This window comes from Nicotiana tomentosiformis, chromosome 12 (genome assembly GCF_000390325.3).
Source record: "Nicotiana tomentosiformis chromosome 12, ASM39032v3, whole genome shotgun sequence".
Lineage (NCBI taxonomy): Eukaryota > Viridiplantae > Streptophyta > Magnoliopsida > Solanales > Solanaceae > Nicotiana > Nicotiana tomentosiformis.
Genome location: NC_090823.1, coordinates 49,871,360 through 49,891,409, shown reverse-complemented (window position 1 = coordinate 49,891,409; position 20,050 = coordinate 49,871,360). Strand labels below are relative to the sequence as shown.

The window sequence follows — 20,050 nt, the reverse complement described above, 5'->3', positions numbered from 1 at the left end:
TGATAAAGGTATAAAATAGAAAAAGAAAGAAAAAGCTAAGTTACAGCGTCTCCGGAATTAGGAGGAAGAGAAGTATCCGCATCCCCGGGAGTTGGTTCCACCGATGGCTCAAAATTTTCCCCATCTTGGTCTTCGGCATCATCACCTTCCGATCCCTCTTCAGTTTCCAAAAACTCGAAACCGGAATCAGAAGAACCTGGAGCGTCAAACTGTGCCGGGAGTCCTTTTTTGCAGCCAACTCAAGCTCTCGGGCCTTAGCAATTTTGGCATCAATGTCAATGATACCAGTTTTGGCCTCTTCCAAGGTTTTTCTCCTCATGCTATATATGGAATAAGTTTTTCAACAATGAGGGAAGTCGCTCGGTGCTTGAGTTCTTCTTTGAGTTGAGTAATTTCGGGCGGAAAGGTTTTCCCGGGCGGACCTAGCAGATTTGAGACTGACATCGAGCTCACGGGCAATTGAACTATATAGCCTATTATGCTCATTAGTTTTCCTGTACTTCTCCTCCAACTAGGCATGTTTCGCCACCACAGCAGCAAGCTCTTTACTTTTGGAGTTTAAGGCTGCTTCCAAATTAATCACTCTTTCAGTGGAGGCAGCCTCGCGCTCGATTGCAGCAAGAATGGCGTTCTGGACTTCTGCCCATTTAGCCTTGGCTTCATCAAATATAACCCTCAGAGGCCCAATTTCTTGGCTAAGGGTCCCTACTTCTTGCTCGCTCTGCTGCAAATGGGCCTCCAAAACAACGGCCTCGGTAGCCTTGATTTCCAGTTCCGAAAGGCGGAGAATAGTCTGGTCCCGTTCCGCCAAAAGCTGATCCCATTTAGAAGTAAGTTCTTCCTTCTCACGAATCAGCCTTTAGAGGCCCTCAGAAGCCAAAAAGTTGGCCTACAAAGCAAGAAGAGGTAAAACTTAGAGTACATTTGTTCAAAAGTAGAAGAAATAATAGAAGAAGAAATGAATGTACCGTTGCGGCGTTATGCATAGCATTGTTCAACAAACACTCTCCCGAGAGTGTCTGAATCTTCTCCCAGTCTTTTTCTGAAGCCAAAGGCTTCAGATAGTTAGCAAGATCCACCGGTCTCGAAAGCAAGTTGCACCCGGTGGAGACCGAAAGGGTAATACTCCTCATCCTTTGTGGATCTTCAGAGGGGGCAGCATAATTTTGCCCCAAATTCCCATGAACTGGGGACTGTGGATGAGGGGAACCTTCTTCATGGTCATGCGCGACCAATGGAGATGATGTAGCAACCGCTGTTGGAAGAGTGGATGAAGATGGGAATGATGTAGCAGTTGCTGGTGATGGTGAAGGTGGAGATGAAGCTGATGAAGTGGAAGAGTGAGAAACAGCTACATCAAATGCAGTGTTGGTTATTTGATGCTCGCCAACCAAAGACGGCATGGACTCGGTACTCAGCCTCGCAGTACCGGTTACATCAATTGGGGCCCGAGAGCGGGAATTGGCATTATCTACCAAATCAAAGTTTTCCCAAAGTGCTGAGATGTCATCTTCAGCTGTTGCAATTGTCTCAACAGGTCGAGCATCCTGTTGAGATGATGAGGATCGTATCCTTCTATGTAAAGAAGCCCTCTCATCACTAGATTCTTCATCATCTTCGATCATCACAGTGTCTATGACCGGCCCGAAAAGAGGACCAATCACTATCGCCACCGGAGATGATTCGGGGGCATCAACCTTTTCCATCTTGTTCTTTTCCCCGGCCGCAGAGGAGCGTCTCCTTTTTGGTTGCTTGTTCTCTGGCCGGGGACTCCGTAAAAAAACACTTGCGCCCGAAGCAGGCCCGGAGACGCCTGTTCGAGTAAGTGCCTCCTGAAGCAACCTCGTCGCATCAGCAGGGTAAGCCAAAACATCCTCCTCGTGGACATTAACGGAGCCCGCAAGTAGACCTAATTTCATGAGCAAGTCAGAAGTGTTCAATCAAGTTCTTTATATACAAAAAGTGGAAACGAGGTAAATTAAAGTTACCATGATTTTTGGCCTTCCACCCGTACTTAATGGACAGTTCTTTCCACAAACGGGTTTCGGGCGTTGTGATGTCCAAGATCTTTTGAACCCACCGGTCCAAGCCTTCTATCACCGGTGGGATCCATCGAGTCGCTGTAACAAACGAATTTTGAAGGATCAATACAAGCATGAAAGAATATTTAGCAAGAAAAGATGTATTAAAGAGAATTTACGAGAGCGGTTCCAAGCAACCGAAAAGGATGATGTCGTTGTTGGAATAATGTCACTGGTGGCAACTGCAACGAACCGTTCCATCCACCCACGGTCGTTGTCATCGTCCATGCTAGACAGCAAAGCATGGTGGCCACGCTTGCATAGGTTTATCATTCCCCCGCGGAAGATTTTGGGGGAATAGAGATTCATCATATGATCTAGGGTTAGTTCCTCTCCAGTTTCTAGGCACAGACGTCGAAGGCAGACAACCGTCCTCCACACTGAAGGACTTACCTGTGCCAAACACACTTGGTAGCGAGGCAAAACTCCGCAATCATGGAATCAAGCTCTCCGCTCAAAGAAAACGCACCCATAGTAAAGGGATACATGAAAAAATACGTGAAAAACATGTGCGAGGGTTAGCAGTAGGAAGTTTCTCTTCAAAATCCTTCGAAGTATTAAGCCTTATTGGGATGATGGAACCCACAATTGGAGGAATGGAATCCTCGGTTTTGTTCTTGCCTTTTGAAGAACTAGCACGTATTGAAGAGGAAGCCATTGGAATAGAAGGAAGGAAAATTTCTGGTTCGAAGAAGATTAGAGAAAAGTTGGGAAATAAAGATGCAAATTAGAAGTTCGAGAGATTATAAAGTACATAAGAGAAGGATGATGCGTATAACTAAAATTTTGGCGGCTAAATTCATGGCCACGATTACCTCGATAATCTCTGTAAAAGGCGTGCTAAATCATAGGAAGACACGTGTTCGGGGCATTAAATGCGGAGAGACATGCGTCTAATCAACCGTCAGTGGCCTTCAAAAAGAGTTATAGTAATTCCCCCCAAAAGAGTGTTTCTACTAACTTTCCAGTAACACAAAGTTATGTCACCGAAAAGCAGGGGGACTATTTGTATAGGAAAAAAATATGACATAACACGTGGTCGCTTAAAGGAAGGACACGTGGAACACAAGATGGAGATGGCCACTGAACATAGCTATTTCGCTTGTCACCGGAAGGAATAATGATCATAAAAGGAGTATTAAATGCTTTGTGCTTGGTAACATTTAATACGAAATATTTTACAGCATTAAGGATGATGAACCGTTACAAGAAATTTGGCATTTATGTCTAACGTTACATCTTCATCAATGGCCCTCATAATTGACATTAAAGAAGGGCATGATCCTAGGACCTCCTTCCCTAGAGATAGCTATAAATAGAGAGCTCAGTTATCATTGTAAAGGGGGAATTTCCTGGCTAACTTACGCTACATTCTATACAGCATTTTAATACAACTTTATTCTCTCGCTTTTGATCTTATCATTGTTGTGCCCGGAAACCTTGTTCCCGGACTCATTAGCTCTGATGTTTCGTCTATATTCTAAAACTAAGTATTTCATATTTTATCAGTTATTTCATCACTTTTTGGATCAAATTAATTCACTTGTGTAGAAACTACGAACAAATTCGACTGTACCGTTTTTCGGCTAAACAATATTTTCTCTTATATAAGAAGCGAGAGTTTAGCTCCTTAAGAAGTCTGAATCATCAACAAGCCTGACCGTCCATTTTCGGGCATTTTGGTCATTTCAGATTTCTTCTATTAAAGCATCTCCTATTAAAACACTAGATTCCGATAAGTTTCACCGTTTAACTTTTCTGCTCTTGCATCTATCCCCATAGTTGTTCTGCTTCTTCTGATATTCCGTTGTTCAGTACGCTTTTTGTTTCCCGCTGACGCAAGAAAAAACCCAGGTTGAAATCGGTTGCCACTGGGTTCTTCGCTGCTACACCCATTAACTGGTCAGTTTACACTTTCTACTAATTTTTTTCTTTCTTCCATTTATAATTTTCCCTTAGTAATTCTACATAACGGTCTTAATTTGTACTCCAATTTGCCTTCTCTGGTTAAACTATGTCAGTGATTTAGGAATTTCTTCGTCTGTGTTTTTTCCCCTTTTTTGGTGGAGCTTTGGTGTTGTTTCTTATCACCGTGAAAGAGCTGTTTGTAATTCTAGGACAAAGGGAAAGATCAAGATGGTTAACTTGTGGGTATCTGATGAGCATCTTTGTCAAGTCTACTGACCTTAGGGTCTCAAGATTTTCGTATGCTGAGATTCAACCGTATAACAAGACTTGCAAACAAGAGAGAATGATTTTTTGTAAATTGGGTTGTCATTAAGAAAATCAGGAATTGAAAAGACAATTAAGTTATTGCATTTGCATGCATTTTTCTCATAATTCTTGAATCGTTACTTCTCCACGTTAATCTTTTAGTAGCTTTTTATATATACCCAAAATTGATTGCATAAGAAAACATGTGATGTTTTAAAACAAGTTTGTTTTGTTTTAGGTTCATGTTGCTGATGTTTTTAGTTCTTCATAAGGCCTGTCTGTTGGTATCGAATCTCTAATTTTTGTTGAAAAAGGTATATATTGTTAGACTGAAACTTTTTAACTCAAAGTTTTGTTCCATAAGTTGTGGATTAAATGATTTCATTTAGTTGAATATGCATTTTCTTATGCTTCTTGGTCTTGGATCTGAACAATTCCAATAAAATGTTCTTGTTCGCACTTAATTTGGACTAAAATGTTATTATTGGTAATAATACATTGGTCAGTATTAGACGCTTAATAATAGGTCAATCATCTTATGTAACTAGAAGGGGGGCCAAGAAGAATGCATTGTGTAATGGATGCTATCCCGACTACTTCTGTTAAACTTGGAGGTGTAGCTCCCACATAAAGTTGATTTTCCAATGGACAACTATTGGAACTCTAGGGATCACAAGTGCAGTATTAAGATTGGAGTTGTAATACTAATATAAAAAATAGCAAGTATATATTGCTCGTAGAAAAAAGTATGTAATGTAGAAGAAGATAACCATAACAAATATGACTTGGCTTTTCCTTTATCTTGACAATATTCCAATCGCGATCCAACACAAGACATTAGTTAACACAAAAAATCAAGCGAATAAATATCGTTGCACAACCACTTTGATCATCCCAAACACAAAGTCTATATGCATTTACATACCATTCACATATTTTACCACCACAAGAATATTTAGTTCTGTTGTCATTATACATGAGAAATATTTCCCAATAATCAGCTAATCCCATTGCACACCACGTTGTACTCTTGTTTGTTTTCAAATCTTGATGTAGATTAGCAGTACCGTGATTATAAATACGAAGCTCTGTGGTTTTGTCAATGGAGGTTACTGAAATTGAACAAACAATTACCTATCGGGTCGTCACATTCTCCACCTCTAAAAGAAATGTTCGTCCTCGAACGAACATAGAAAAGTACCTGATTTGGTGAAAAAGTGTGGGTATCTACTCCGCATATTGGACTCGGATTCCCACGTAGCTGCCTTGATCGGCTATCTCTCCATTGCACTTTCATAGAGGGAAAACTCCTAGATTTCAACTTTCGAACCTGTCGGGCTAGAATAGCCATCAGCTCCTCCTCATAGGCTGAATTCTCATCAAACTGAACCGTGCTGAAGTCCAAAACATGTGGCAGATCACCATAATACTTCCGGAGCATAGAAACATGAAACACTGGGTGAACACCCGATAGTCTAGGTGGCAATGCAAGTCTGTAGGTCACCTCCCCAACTCTCTCTAACACCTCAAAGAGGCCAATATATCGAGGGCTCAACTTGCCCTTCTTCCCGAACCTCATCACACCTTTCATGGGTGAAATTCTGAGAAACACTTTCTCACCTACCATATATGCAACATCACGAACCTTCCGATCAGCATAACTCTTTTGTCTAGACTGTGCTGCACGAAGCCTATCCTGAATCAACTTGACTTTCTTCAAGGCATCCCGAACCAAATCAGTGCCCAACAACCTAGCCTCTCCCGGCTCAAACCAGCAAACTGGAGAACGACATTGTCGCCCATATAAGGCCTCATAAGGAGTCATATGAATACTTGATTGGTAGTTGTTATTGTAGGCAAACTCCGCAGCGGTAAGAATTGATCCCATGAACCCCCGAAATCCATAAAATAGGTGCGTAGCATGTCCTCCAAGATCTGAATGGTGTGCTCGGACTGCCCATCCGTCTGGGGGGGTGAAATGGTGTACTCAACTCAATCCGCGTACCTAACTCACGCTGCACAGTTCTCTATAAATGCCATGTGAACTGTGTGCCTCGATCGGAGATAATAGACATCGGCATGTCATGAAGACGAACAATCTCCCAGATATAGATCTGAGCCAACTGCTCTGAAGAATAGGTATTCACAACCGGTATAATATGTGCAAACTTAGTGAGACTATCCACAATAACCCACACTGCATCAAATTTCTTCAAAGTTTGTGGGATCCCAACAACGAAATACATGGTAATATGCTCCCACTTCCACTCGGGAATCTCAAGTCTTTGAAGCAAACCGCCCGGCCTCTGGTGCTCGTACTTTACCTGTTGACAATTCAAACATCGAGCCACATACTCCATTATATCTTTCTTCATTCTTCTGTACCAATAGTGTTACCTCAAATCCTGATACATCTTGGTGGCACCCGGATGAATGAAATACCGCGAACTGTAGGCCTTCTCCAGAATAAACCCACACAACCCATCCACACTAGGCACACAAATCGGACCTTGCATCCGTAACACCCCATCATCTCTAATAAAAACCTCCTTGGCATCACCGCGTTGCACTGTGTCCTTAAGAACAAGCAAATGAAGGTCGTCATACTGACGTGCTCTGATCCGCTCATACAAAGAAGACCGAGAAACCACACAAGCAAGAACCCGACTAGGCTCCGAAATATCTTACCTCACGAGCTGATTGGCCAAAGCCTAAACATCCAATGCTAGCGGTCTCTCACCAATTGGAATATATGCAAGGCTACCCATACTCTCAGCCTTTCTGCTTAAGGCATCGGCCACCACATTGGCCTTCCCAAGATGGTACAAAATGGTAATATCATAGTCTTTTAATAGCTCTAACCACCTCCGCTGCCTCAAGTTTAGATCCTTTTTCTTAAACAAGTGTTGTAGAATCCGATGATATGTGAATACCTCACACGACGCGCTGTAGAGATAATGCCTCCAAATCTTCAATGCGTGCATAATGGCTGTCAACTCTCATGGGCTTCAGCTAACACGAAGTATATGCAATCACCCTACCCTCCTTCATCAAGACACATCTGATGCCAACCCGCGGAGCATCACAATAAACTGCATATGAACCCGATGCTGACGACAAAACTAGAACTGGAGTTGTGGTCAAAGCAGTCTTGAGCTTCTGAAAGCTCAACTCACACTCATCAGACCATCTGAAAAGAGCATTCTTCTGGGTCAACTTGGTCAATGGGGCTGAGATAGATGAAAACCCTTCCACGAACCAGCGATAATAACCCGCCAAACTCAAGAAGCTCCGGATCTCTGTAGCTAAAGTAGGTCTAGGCTAGTTCTGAACTGCGTCAATCTTCTTAGGATCCACCTTAATGCCCTCCGAAGATACAACATGGCCGAAAAACGCAACTGTGTCCAACCAGAACTCGCACTTTTAAAGCTTGGCATATAACTGACTATCCCCCAAGGTCTGAAGTACGATCCGAAGATGTTGCTCATGTTTCTCTCAACTGCGGGAGTAGACCAAAATATCATCAATGAAGACGATCACAGAAAAATTCAAATAGGGCTTGAATACCCGATTTATCAAATCCATAAATGTTGTTGGGGAATTTGTCAAACCAAATGACATAGTAGGAACTCATAGTGACCATACCGAGTCCGAAAAGCTATCTTAGGGACATTTTGTAATGACCCAACCGGTCATTTTGACTTTTAGAACTTCGTTCCACTAAATAAAACTTCCCGTATATGCTTTTATAAATTTATGACTTGCGGGGATGGTTGGTTCGGGATTTGGAAGTGTTCGGGTTGAAATCGGAACACTTGATTCCTTAAGTTGGCCTTAAAATGCTAAGTTTGACTTCGGTCAACATTTTGAGAAAACGACCTCGGAATAGAATTTTGATGATTCAAACAGCTCTGTATGGTGATTTTGGACTTAGGAGCTTGTTCGAAATTTTATTTGGAAGTCCGTAGTTAAATTAGGCTTGAAATGGCTAAAATAGGAATTTAATTTTGAAAGTTTGACCGGAGAATTGACTTTTTGATATCGGGGTCGGAATCCAGTTTTGAAAATTTTCACAGCTCCGTTATGTCATTTATGACATGTGTGCAAAATTTGAGGTCAATCGGACTTGATTTGATAGGTTCCGACGTCATTTGTAGAAATTGAAAGTTTCAAAGTTCATTAAGCTTGAATTGGGGTGTGATTTGTGATTTTAGTGTTGTTTGATGTGATTTGAGGTTTTAAATAAGTTCGTATGATATTTTAGGACTTGTTGGTATATTTGGTTGAGGTCCCGAGGGCCTTGGGTGAGTTTCGGATGGTTAACGGATCAAAAGTTGGACTTAAAAAGCTGTTGCAATTTTCTTATGCTGGAAATGCAGAAATCGAAGCCCAGAAATCGAGCCCAGGGTCAAAGGCCAGGGTCGAAGACAAGGACGAGGCTCAGGATCGAAGGCCCAGCTCGAGGGCCATAATCGAAGGCAATGCTCGAAGGCCCAGGATCGAGGGCCATAAAGATCGAAGGCATGATCGATGGCTGCCTTGGCAGTTTATAAAACTGGGGATTTCATCCCATTTTCCATTTTTGACGAACTTGAGCTTGAACAGAAGCGATTTTTGACAGATTTTCAAGGAAAAATATTTGGGTAAGTGATTCTAACTCGGATTTGGTCAATATACACAAATATATCATTATTTTCACCATTTAATTAGTGTATTGAGATGGAAACTTGGGAAATTTTTAGAAATCTCATAAAAATGAATTTTTGAGATTTCGGTGTCGATTTAGAGTCTGATTTGAGTGAAACTGGTATGGTTGGACTCGTAATTGAATGAGTTGTCGTATTTTATATGTTTTGCCGGATTCCGAGACATGGGCCCCACAGGCAATTTTTGGACTAATTTAGGATTTTATTGAAAAATGTAGTATTTTCTTATGGTATTGATTCTATAATTTTTGTTGACTATATTGCATTAATTATGACCAGATACGAGTCGATTGGCGTCGGAAAGTCGAGGAAAAGGCATACTACATGATTAAATTGAAGCAAGTCGAGGTAAGTGACTTGTCTAACCTTGTGTATGGAAAATTTTCCCTAGGATTGGTATTAATGTGAAAATTAAAATGTGTTGAAAGTCATGTACACGAGGTGACGAGTGTGTAAATGGGCTAAATGTGAAAGGTTATGTCTTTAAATTGTGTAGATCGCTGTTGCATATTAATTAAATAATTTTACCTTGTTATATTCTTCATCATTGATCTAAATGTTTATATTTTAAATTTGCTTGACCTTTTCCTGCTAATTATTTTACCTGTTTAGTTGAAACTTGGTTTCTTTTATTCTGTGCATTATTGGAAGGTTGATTTTCTTTAAATTAAATATTATTAATATGAATTATTTGACATTTTAAATTTGGTATTGAAGCAATGTATTAAAATTTTGAAATATTATTCTGTGCAGTTATTTATTCCCGAATATTTTTGTGAGATTTTCGTACTCATTGTGATGGAGTCGTGAGCTCTTATTTATGAAAAAATATTATTGTTGAATTATTATGGCATGAGCCGTGAGTTCTTATTTATGGAAAAAAATATTGTTGATTTATTTTGACAAATTGAAATATTTGGGCACTTGAGGTGAAAATTGTGATATATTGTGATATTGATACGCATACGGTGGTATAATGTTTGGGTGTTGAAACGCATGCGGTGAGATAAGGATGGCTTGATACGCGTGACTAGTAGGGGAATCTACTAGAAGTCATGCGGTGTGATAAGGATGGCTAAAACGCGAGATGCTATTTCGGAAAAAAATATTTTCTTTAAAATAAATTGTGAAGGCTCCCGCGGTAATATAAGAAAATGAGATATTGTGAATTTATTTATGATTTGGGACTACGAGGCGGTACCTCGGGAGTGCCCTTGTTGATATTGATTTATGGCCGCAGTTGCCTTTGATTATTATTGTGATTTTCTTAAAGTTGAAAAGAATTCTGTTTTTGTTTCCACGAGGTATTAATTGCCATTATTTGGTGTAATTAAATGGTGACATATTACTTGATTCATTTCCATTGTCATTTTATATTATTATATTGTTAAACATTTTACATGCCATTATTTATTTTCCAGTAGGGCCTGACCTGACCTCGTCACTACTCTACCGAGGTTAGGCTTGGCACTTACTGGGTACCGTTGTGGTGCACTCATACTACGTTTCTACACATCTTTTTGTGCAGATCCAGGTATATCTTATCAGACCAGACATCAGTAAACTAGTTGTACGAGAAGACTTCGAGGTATATCTGCCAGCGTCCGCAGACTCCGAAGTCTCCTTCTATCTTACTATATTGTCTTCCTTATTTGTTTTAGACTCTGATGTATAGAGACGTAGAGAATAAATTCTTAGAAGCTTGTGACTTATTTTACCGGGTTTTGGGAGTTGTAATTGTTTGAATTGTAGTTTATTTATTTCAGATATTTATTATTATTATTATTCCGCATTGATAGGCTTACCTAGTCTTAGAGAATAGGTGCCATCACGACCTCCTACGGAGGGAATTTGGGGTCGTGACACATTTGATGCTCTAATCTTCAACTGATGGTAGCCAAATCTTAGATCAATCTTCGAAAATACTTTGGCACCCTGAAGCTGATCAAATAAGTCATCAATCCTCGGCAATGGATACTCGTTCTTGATAGTGACTTTGTTCAACTGCCGATAATCTATACACATCCTCATCGAACCATCCTCCTTCTTCACGAACAACACTGGTGCACCCCAGGGCGAGACACTAGGTCTAATGAATCCCTTATCAAGTAAATCCTGCAACTGCTCCATCAGTTCCTTCAACTTAACTGGGGCCATACGGTATGGTGGAATAGAAATGGGTTGAGTGCCCGGAGTCAAGTCAATACAGAAGTCGATATCTCTGTCGGGTGGCATCCCCGGCAAATCTGCAGGAAACACCTCTGGAAACTCGCGCACAACTGGTACTGAATCCATGGAAGGAACCTCCGTACTAGAATCACGGATATAGGCCAAATATGCTAGACATCTCTTCTCGACCATATGCCGAGCCTTCACATAAGAAATAACTCTGCTAGTAGAATGGCCAAGAGTCCCTCTCCACTCTAATCGAGGCAACCCCGGCATGGCTAAGGTCACCCTCTTGGCGTGACAATCAAAAATAGCATGATAATGTGACAACCAATCCATACCCAAGATAACATCAAAGTCCACCATATCAAGAAGTAGAAAGTCTACCCTAGTCTCAAAGATCCCGATATAAATCACACACGAGCGATAAAAATGATCTACAATAATATAATCTCTCACAAGCGTGGACACATAGACAGGAGCACTCAAAGAATCATGAGGCATAACCAGATATGAAAAAAAATAGGATGATGATAAGTGGGGATTTTGGCTGCTTATTAGCACCTTTTATCTTTTGTTTTAGTCCGAAAGGATTGAATTGTGTTCCTGAAACTAATAAAATTGTGTAAAATTGCAGGAACGCTGGAAGGTTGGTCTCCCGAGATGAAATCCGACTCAAAAAGAAGTGTTCCGAAACACAAGGCAATAAAGGGCGCAAAAGCACAAATGTGCGGTCCACAGAATTCCATCTGCGGCTGCAAACCAAGAAAAAAAATCTAACAGAATTTTCAGCAATATGCGGACCGCACATAACATGTGCGACCGCAGAACTAGGTTAGAGTCAAAGATCAGAGAGTATGCAAAAAGACCAAGTTCAGGAGCTTTTGTGAATTATGAACTGCAAGATAAAACGTGCGGATCGCAGATTTCCCATCATGGCCGCAAAACAGCCCTTTTACTGTCATCAGAGAGTCTACACTTTTTGACTCAAATGTGTGGCCGCAGGTCTAATTGTGCGGATCACAGAAAATAGGTTGCGGTCGCACATTACCCAATTCTCTGTCATCAGAGAGTTGGCACTTTTTGGGATTTAGAGGTGCGACCGCAAGTGAAATTGTGCGGAATGTACTTCACTTTTGCGGCCGCAAGATAAAATTGTGCGGTTAGCAAGTCCAAATCTGCAGCCGCAAAAAAATTGTGCGGATCGCAGATCTAGTTTCCTGCAAGCATGCTTTGACTGTGTACCCTCACTGTGTCTTCTAGTTTATATCTTACTCGCATGTCTCCTGGGTATGTTTGAACATTGAATTGCTACTAACAATCGCCTTTGCTTGATACAGACAATGGTTCGATCTAGGGGACGAGGCGACACATCTAAAGGGAGGGGTGAACCTTCTCGGGGTCGAGGCAAGAGTACCCTACCCCTTGGCCAACAAAATACAATTACAAAGAAAGCTACAACCGGTAGAGGGAGAGGTGCAGATCTCTCCGAGACGAGCTCATATGTCCCATCTAGGGAAGAATCAGAGGGCAACTCAGCCTCTGTTCATGAGTAGCCGGCCGTACAGTCGAGGCCGCCAGGGAGATACCAGCTCAGGGACGAGCCATCCTCATCTCATAGCACTTCCGAGGACTCAGAGAGTGCTAGTCAGGCTTTTGAGCCATCGGCTACCCCTGTCCCTGAGGCACAAGATACACTAGTTCAGGATATTCCCGATGATGGCAGAGGGCGAGATGCTACAGCTGTCAGCCTTGAAAGGTCGAAGAAGAAAGAGATTTGGGAGGACCAATTTGTTAGCTTGCCTGCCTTCACCAGCTTTTGTACATGGTGGCCAGTGAGGTCGCTAACTCTTGAGCGACAGTTTTAGTTGAAAGTTTGGAGAGGTACAACCCAGCAGTGTTGAGACAGTTCAGGGAACACAAGGGGTGGATGTGGTTCACTCAAAGTGTAGTGGACGCCAAAGAGTACCTGGTCCGTGAATTCTATGCAAATGTGGATCACATCAAAAAGGGGACAAAATTGACTAAAATACGTAACGTAAAAGTGAGATTTGATCAGCATACACTCAACACGTACTTGGGCTTCGAAGATGTTGAGCCAAAGGAATATTTGGAGAAGTATTCATTGGGAGACGCAACCCAACCTTGGTTAGCGGAGATTCTAACAGCACCAGGGCCACAATCTCCATGGATTGCCGCTGGGGTTCCTATCCACCGGAGCACTTTGAGTTTGGAGGCAAAGGGGTGGCAAACCTTTGGCTGCAGCAGACTGGACCCGAGCCAGAATGAGACTTACCTTCCGATTCCTCGGGCAGTTCTGGTTGCTTCTATTATGGTAGGGTACCCTATCAATGTGGGGGCCGTGATGTCGGCCAACATCTCAGTGATTTCTCGGCAAGATGACTCGTCCTACCTGTATCCAAACACTATTACAGAATATTTCATGCAAGGGTAGAGCCGATGGATTATGACACAAAGGTGAGGTCGAAGAAGCCTTTTACTTGGTATTCACTGATGGGTGCGAACAATCCAAAGAAGAAAGTTCAGCCTCCTACCACCGCGAGCCAGTCTGATGAGCCAGCTACGGTAGCTGCTGAGGTAGTTGATGTTCCATCCACTTCAGTCGAGCCTTCCTTCAGTGCCGCAGCTATGCCTCCGCTATTATCCACAGCCCCTACTGCAGTTCCTTCCACAGCTCCCACCTCAGCTTTGAAGCCGGTGCCCATGCCTACTGTCCCACTTTCTGCGCTGCAATTCTCCCAAAAATTGGCGAGCCTCAACAACTGGATGCAGACAGCCACTACAAAGCTGTCTGACTTATCCAATGTTGTTGCCGCGCAGTCTTCTGTTCAGGCACCTCAATTTCCCCCGACAGTTGAAGAGACATTGAAGAAGCTCCTAGAGAACCAGAACACTATTATGGCTACCTTGGTACAGCATGGGTCATTGATCGAAGAGCTGGGAAAGGAAGTAAAGAAGATGCGGATATCCCAGGCCAGCAAGAAGTCAGTGGATAAGCTCCAGAAAGAGGTGCACAGAATTGCTACAGTCGGAGATCTTCCATTTGACATGTTACTTGACCCGCATCAGTCGGCACCAGATCCTGCGGCACCATCTGCACTGGTAGCACCAACTGGCCAGTCTGACGAGCCAGACCTTGCTACCGACACTGCTGAGGCAGTGCGCGAGATGTTCGCCAACCCGGCCACACCCAGAGTCGAGGATGATGATATCCAATTGGTTGAGCCGGAGGGCGATGACATTGTTGGGGACACAGAAATGTCCAAGGAGCTATAGGGAGTTTTCTTCACACTTTTCCCTCTTTTACTCTTATTTTGTTAAGCATTGGGGACAATGCTTATCTTTATTCGGGGGGGTAGAGTTTATTAATTATATTTGATACATTTTGAGATATTTGGAATGTAATAACTTGAAATTATTTTCTCTTTTCTTATTATGTATATATTCTCTCTCTTTCTCTCATTATGTATATTCATTCTATCTTCAGTAGTTTTTGTTTATTAGCTTCTTTATTTTTGTTTTTTTATTAGTTCTTTGTTTGATTTAGTAGCTTCTTTGTTTGATTTAGTAGCTTCTTTTTATGTTTTAGTAGATAATAAGCCTTTGGTTTTCTTAATGCCACGGTTCTTTCTAAAGGTAGTTGTTGCGTGAACCGGGTGACTCAACCCAACGATGGATGGCGTGACAACCTTCTTAAGGTAATGAGTCTGTTTTTGTGTTTAGGTAATAATAGTAGTAGTAATGAATAAAAAGACCTAATTAAGGCATGCTTGAAGAGTCAACCATGCTTCAATTGATACCAACACACTTAACTACGTGATTATGGTTAAAGACAAGGTTTTTGAAAGAAATAATTCTAGTTAGTAACTTTGTGACTCTTGTGTTGACTTTGGCAATTATCGAGTGGTTTAATTGGACCATAGTGATCTTTAAACTTGAATGTGGTCGTTGTGGGTCCTCGACTCTGTCCTCTTTAACAATCCGGTTGCGTGAGGGGTGAGATGAATTGTTGCTAATCCAAGTATCCATGTGAAGGGTCTAGAACTTGCCCCGAATGTGTTTCAAGGCAAAATCCTAAGTTTTGCTTGGTTTGAGAAGTGATTGTAGGTTCTCCTTGGCCCGTTTGAGTTTTCTATTTCCAACCAATGTCATTATCCCTAATCAACCCCTTTAAGCCTCTAGCCTTTCTCATTTGATAACCATGTTACAAGCCGTTACCCGTTTGGTCGTGACCCTCTCTTGGCACCCGGGCTTTCCTTAACACTCTCGTAAAATCAATGGCTTAAAACGTAAGTTTGGGGGAGAGACGAGGAACTTGAAAAAGGTATCAAGGCACAAAAAGAGAAAAGAAATGATCTCTATGAGAAGAGAAGGCAAGAAAAGAAAAGAACAAAAAGAAAAATGCAAAAAGTGAATAAGTGGAGGGGTTGAATGGATTCAAAAAGAGGTAATGATTCCAAACATAGAGAAATAAAAAAGAGAGAAAAAGAATGAAATGATCAAGAAAGAGTGATGTTAAGTCTCTCTAGTCCTCAATGAAAAGAAAGTTCCTCTAAGAATTGGCAAAGTGTGAGTCGAGAAATGAAAGATGGAGTGCTTAAGGAAAGGTGTAACCACTCACCCATATTGTATCTGATCCTAATCCAAAAGCCTTTATTACATTCTGAAAGAAGTCCTACTTGATTTCAAGCCGAGTGAGCTTACATTAGTGGGGATCTACATGAGGCGCAAGCCTATAGTACTTGAAGCCGTACTTGTGACATTCTCTTGAGAGAGATGAGTAAACCTTTCATAAATCTTTGGATCGAGTGCTAAATTTCTTAAGTGAGCCTGGCAAATGGAAAGTAGAGGAGGAAGAGTTTGGAGTCCACCATGACCTACATGATATAGCAAGAGTCCTTGATGAGTAAAGTCTATTCTTGAAACTCAAATGTCACATTAGAACTATATGTGAATGAATGTTTTACTTGTCGCCTTGTTGATAATACATGAGTAGTATGGGTAATTGTTGGTCCCAACTGATGTGTGGATGGCTCACCTTCGACTCGCTGAAATGACCCTTAACTTTTGGGGGTGGGAACTAATTTATTTGCTTGAGGACAAGCAAAGACTTAAGTTTGGGAAAGTTGATAAGTGGGGATTTTGACTGCTTATTAGCACTTTTTAGCTTTTGTTTTAGTCAGAAAAGTATTGGATTGTGTTCCTGAAACTAATGAAATTGTGCAAAATTGTAGGAATTGGAAGTTTGGTATCCCGAGATGAAATCCGACTAAAAAAGGAGTGTTCCGGAGCACAACGCAATAAAGGGCGCAGAAGTACAAATGTGCGGTCCACTGAATTCCATCTGCGGCTGCAAACCAAGAAGAAAAATCTAACAGAACTTTCAGCAATGTGAGGCCGCAGAACTAGGCTAAGAGTCCAAGATCAGAAAGTATGCAAAAAGACCAAGTCCATGAGCCTCTGTGAATCGCGAACTACAAGATAAAACGTGCGGACAACAGATTTCTCATCACGGCCTCAAAACAGCCCTTTTACTGTCATCATAGAGTCTACACGTTTTGACTCAAATATGCGATCGCATGTCTAATTGTGTGGACTGCAGAAAATAGGTTACATCCACGTATCAGCCAATTCTCTGTCATCAGAGAGTTGACACTTTTTGGGATTCAAAGGTGCGGCCGCAAGTGAAATTATGCGGACCGCACTTCACTTTTGCGACCACAAGACAAAATTATGCGGTCCGCAAGTCAAAATCTGTGGCCGCAAGAAAATTATGCGGACCGCAGATCTGGTTTCCTGCAAGCATGCTTTGACTGTGTACCCTCACTGTGTCTTCTGGTTTATATCTTACTTGCATGTTTCTTGGGTATGTTTGAACATTGAATTGCAACTAACAATCGCCTTTGCTTGATATAGAAGCTGTTGTAGCCGTTTTTCTTTACTATTTTAGGAAGTTTTACATTATTTTGGTGTTTTAACATTAGATTTCATCATTTTAATCTTCCATTATGAGTTTAATTAGCTTTTCTTCTCTATTTTCTGCAATTTCCATTATGTGTAGCTAGACTTTTTCTAGGGTGTAACCAAACCTTAGTGTGTAAACCTTATGGGTATCTAATTGAATGCTTGTTTATGATTGGGTGTTGATTATTTAGCTTAGTTTATGCTTCAATTTAGAATTAATGGTTGCAAACATTGATTCATACCTATTTGACTTAGTCTCTACTTGAGAAAGAGGGGCCTAGTCTAGGCTAACTTAGCTAACAAGGAATTGGGTTAATTGAGAGATTGATTAACCTAATTAAAGGGTTCAAACTAGAGATAGTAATAACCTGACTTGAGCTCTTATCAACTGTTTTGGTTTATACCCATTTGGACTTGAGAAAGGCAAATTAGGAAAAATCATTCTCTGACCGAGAGGTATTGAGTGGGTAACGTAGAGTTGAGAGCTATAAGACACCCCAATCAACAAAACAAGCATTAACGTCTTTATCTCATTAGGCAAACACCTAGGTTATGATAACAACCCCAGGCCTTTAATCCAATTGGAAAAACCTCAAAAACATTTATTTATAATCTATTTTATTTATCATGCATTCATTAGAGTAATAGTAGAAATAAAAAACAAAACCTTGTTGTGAAAGTGCAATCTTAGATAACACATTTGCTTGCTTCAAATATATACTCCTAACTCACATCATAACTCCTAGTCGATTCGACCTCGACTCCTAGTTGGGTAATTATTATTGCATACGACCGTTTCATATCTCTTATTGAGATGTATTGTGGACGTGATCAGATGAAACGTATGAATAAGTAGAGTCCTGATCAAAGAAAATTGAGGCATCTCTATGGCAAATCGAAATAATACATGTGATGACGGCGTTAGAGGACTCTGCCTCAGGTCTAGCTTGAAATGCATAAAAACGTGGTTGGGCCCCACCACTATGACCTCCGCCTCTCGGACTGCCTCTAGCTGGCTGGCCTGACCTCCACCTCTAGCAGCTTGACCCCCGCCTCTAGCTGGCTGAGCGGGTGATGGAGAAATCGGTGCCAGAACCATGGCACAAGAACCCTATTGAGGCATGTTGCCCTGTGACCTAGGGAAAAATCTCACGACGTGCCTCGGATCTCCACAAGTATAACAAGTACACGACTGTTGTGACTGCCGACTCTGGAACTGACCCTGTCGACCTGAATAACTACCCTGATAACTCTGGATCGGAGGTGCACTAATAGGAGCTGAAGGTGCACTATAGGCTAGCTGGTTAGGATGAGACCCATAAGAATCACGACTACCCGAAGCACCGTGGGATACCTGAAGCGCTGACTGAATCGGTCTGGGAGGATAACCCCTACCAAATGAACCCCTGCCTCCAGACGAGGCACTACTGAAACCACCAAAATGACGAGGCCTCTTCTCAGATACTGCCTCCCTACCATGACCATGAATCATCTCGATTCGTCTAGAAATCTCTACTACCCGCTGGAAAGAAATATCATCTCCAGTCTCCTTGGCTATCTGTAGCCTGATACCAAAAGCAAGACCATCAATGAACCTCCTCACTCTCTCCCTCTCAGTAGGAAGCAAGACAACTGCATGGCGAGCTAAATCCACGAATCTGGTCTCATACTTGTAAGGACCCGTAAAAATTTTAACCAAAAACTCGAGGTTTCATGGTGCCAAGATAGATTCCTGCGTTACTATAGTAGAAATTCTTCGCGGCGAGCTTGCCAACTGCGATTCGGACTTTTTGGATTGAACAGTACCCTACAGACTTAGAGAAAAATGTTTCGCAGAAGAACGCATTCTTGCGGCCAATTATGCGGCCGCATAATCACTCTGCGGACCGCATAATGGCCGCAGAGTGAAGCGGAAAGTTGGCCAATTTGAGGTCAGCTTTGCGGTCGATTATGCGACCGCATAATCACTATGCGGACCATATATCGGTCGCATAATCCCTCTTGGGTTTTTACGGAGGGAGTTCTGCAGTGCATTATGCGACCGCAGAACAAGTATGCGGATCGCATACTGGTCGCATACCTGGGCCGAAAGTTTAGGCCCCTGAGGGCTATTTCTGCGGTCACTTTGCGGACAACATAACCATTACGCGGTCGCATATGGGACCGCAGACCTGTGTCGGGCACCCTTTTTCTTAATTTAAAACCCGACTGACATTCCGTTAAAACACCCCTTTAGTCTATTTTGAAGCTCATTTCTGATATTTCTAGAGTGAGAGAGAGGGTTCTAGAGGGAGGGCCTAATTTTTCATCAAATTGATCTTCAACCATCACTCAAAGCTTTGGAAATATTCAAGTAGAGCACAAAAATTCTTCATCCTAAAAGGTAAGGCTTCATCACCCCAGCTCTTAATTTCAAACATAGTTATAATGGGGTACTAGGGTAATACTTCATGGGTATGAGGGTGGTTTATCTTGCATGCATGTGTGATAAAGAGTGTGGGGAAAAAGTGGGCTAGAACCATGAACGTTTTCCTAATTCTGGGTTCAATTTGTATATTGCTAAAATAGATTGAGGTTGCTAAGGGTACCGGATAATTGTAGAGTCTAAAGAAGCGCAATTGAGGTATGTATGGCTAACTCTCTTCTTCCTAGAATCGAACTATTGGTGTCCGAATAATGGGTGTAAGTTCTAACTTGATCATACTAGAATTGTTTTCCTTAGTGTGTTGGATTGAAAGATTCATGTTCCGTAATTCTTTTAGATGGTTACCATGTCATCATGCTATTTAAGAACGTAATTATGATTTTCCAAGCTCCTTCTCTTATGTATGAAATGCCTTATGTGATGGTACTTATTGACATGAATGATGATGTTATTTGAACAAATAAAAAAGG

General features: G+C 41.7%; 1 protein-coding gene across 3 annotated transcripts; it reads left to right on the top strand.

Moving 5' to 3' along the window:
• The first annotated feature begins 3,735 nt into the window (after positions 1-3,735).
• LOC104120776 (uncharacterized) lies at positions 3,736-14,537 on the top strand. Of its 3 annotated transcripts, none has more exons than XM_070191639.1 (5): positions 3,736-3,983; positions 8,675-8,938; positions 9,281-9,349; positions 10,530-10,589; positions 11,808-14,537. In XM_070191639.1, exon 5 carries the CDS (start codon positions 13,631-13,633, stop codon positions 14,465-14,467), a length of 837 nt encoding a protein of 278 aa, XP_070047740.1. In that variant the 5' UTR covers positions 3,736-3,983; positions 8,675-8,938; positions 9,281-9,349; positions 10,530-10,589; positions 11,808-13,630; the 3' UTR covers positions 14,468-14,537. The 3 variants fall into 3 exon arrangements, with proteins under 3 accessions (XP_070047740.1, XP_070047741.1, XP_070047739.1); XM_070191640.1 differs by lacking the exon at positions 8,675-8,938 and adding an exon at positions 4,534-4,609; XM_070191638.1 differs by lacking the exon at positions 8,675-8,938.
• The last annotated feature ends 5,513 nt before the right edge of the window (positions 14,538-20,050 follow it).

What these genes read in the sequence shown, in the direction of transcription:
- LOC104120776 (XM_070191638.1), top strand. Translation starts at nt 13,631, where the DNA reads ATGGATTATGACACAAAGGTGAGGTCGAAGAAGCCTTTTACTTGGTAT.